This window comes from Pygoscelis adeliae, unplaced genomic scaffold (assembly GCF_000699105.1).
Source record: "Pygoscelis adeliae isolate BGI_AS28 unplaced genomic scaffold, ASM69910v1 Scaffold1433, whole genome shotgun sequence".
NCBI classification, from domain to species: domain Eukaryota; kingdom Metazoa; phylum Chordata; class Aves; order Sphenisciformes; family Spheniscidae; genus Pygoscelis; species Pygoscelis adeliae.
The window spans coordinates 1-952 of record NW_008824515.1 but is presented as its reverse complement, the minus strand read 5'-3'; the positions used below and the strand labels follow the sequence as shown (position 1 = coordinate 952).

Genomic DNA, 952 nt, shown 5'->3' with positions numbered 1-952 from the left:
CTGAATGCTTTCAGCGTTATTGGAGCTCCCGACCCCAGCCCCTTCCCCAGCTGCTAGCCCTCCAGTTCGATCCAATTTGATCGGATCTGAACTGGGCTGCGTCGCGCACTTGAATTCTGTCGCCTGCCGCGCTGCGTTCCCGGTCTTTGCCCTGTCCCTGTGCAGCAACGTGTTTACTTGGGAAGGACGCCCGGCCTCCGCCGGCAGGTGCCATGCCTTTTTTGTCCTTTCCTCACTTATTTCACTTTGCAGAGGGGTGGCTGGAGTCCTGCAGCTGCCTCTGCCCTCGGTTCTGAGCGGTCGGGCTCATGCAAAGCACAAACATCGCTTATCTCTGCTCCGCTTTGCGACGTATTGGGACCCAGTTTAGAGCTGAATTTACGGTAGTTTCTCACCGCTTAGTGTCCTCAGCAGTGTCCAGCAGCATCGGTCCCCAGCGATGTCCTCGCCTGCCTTGGGCCTGCACCCCCTTTAACGACCTCCTCTCCCGCAGCCTGATGGTGCGCTTGCACGAGGCCCTCAAGCAATGCCAGGACCTGAAGACTGAAAAAGGCCAGATGGACCGAAAAATCAACCAGCTCTCCGAGGAGAACGGGGATCTTTCCTTCAAGGTACGGGGCGCTGTGTCCTCCCCGTGTCCCCGCAGCCCAGTCGTCTGTGGTGGGACCCAGCGGGGAGGATTTGACGGCAGTGCCGGACCGCTGGGCTGCTTACAGCTCCGCCACTGGCCTCGTGTGACCTTGACCCAGTGACCGAGCCTGCTTCGGGCTCCAGATCCTGATCCGAAGGGGAACCGTGGTGGGGGGAAATAGGGGCTGGGTGGAGTTGCCCGCGTACGCGGCGCTGCGGATGCAAGGCGTGAGCGCCCAGGACCTGGGCTGTCCGTGGACGCTGCAGTGCTCGGCGCTCGGGAGAGGGGAGCCGAGCAGAGCCCTGGGCAGCGTGGGCACCC

The 952-nt window shown here is 62.0% G+C and overlaps 1 protein-coding gene across 1 annotated transcript in view; it reads left to right on the top strand.

The window, feature by feature from the left end:
• Positions 1–858, top strand: part of NUMA1 (nuclear mitotic apparatus protein 1) — a gene marked incomplete at both ends in the record, with an annotated part of 3,645 nt that extends 2,787 nt beyond the window's left edge. The window contains 2 exons of the mRNA XM_009321557.1: positions 494–611; positions 775–858. Of these exons, the coding sequence (XP_009319832.1) occupies positions 494–611; positions 775–858 (202 nt within the window). The remainder of the gene's footprint in view (positions 1–493; positions 612–774) is intronic.
• Between the last annotated feature and the right edge of the window lie 94 nt (positions 859–952).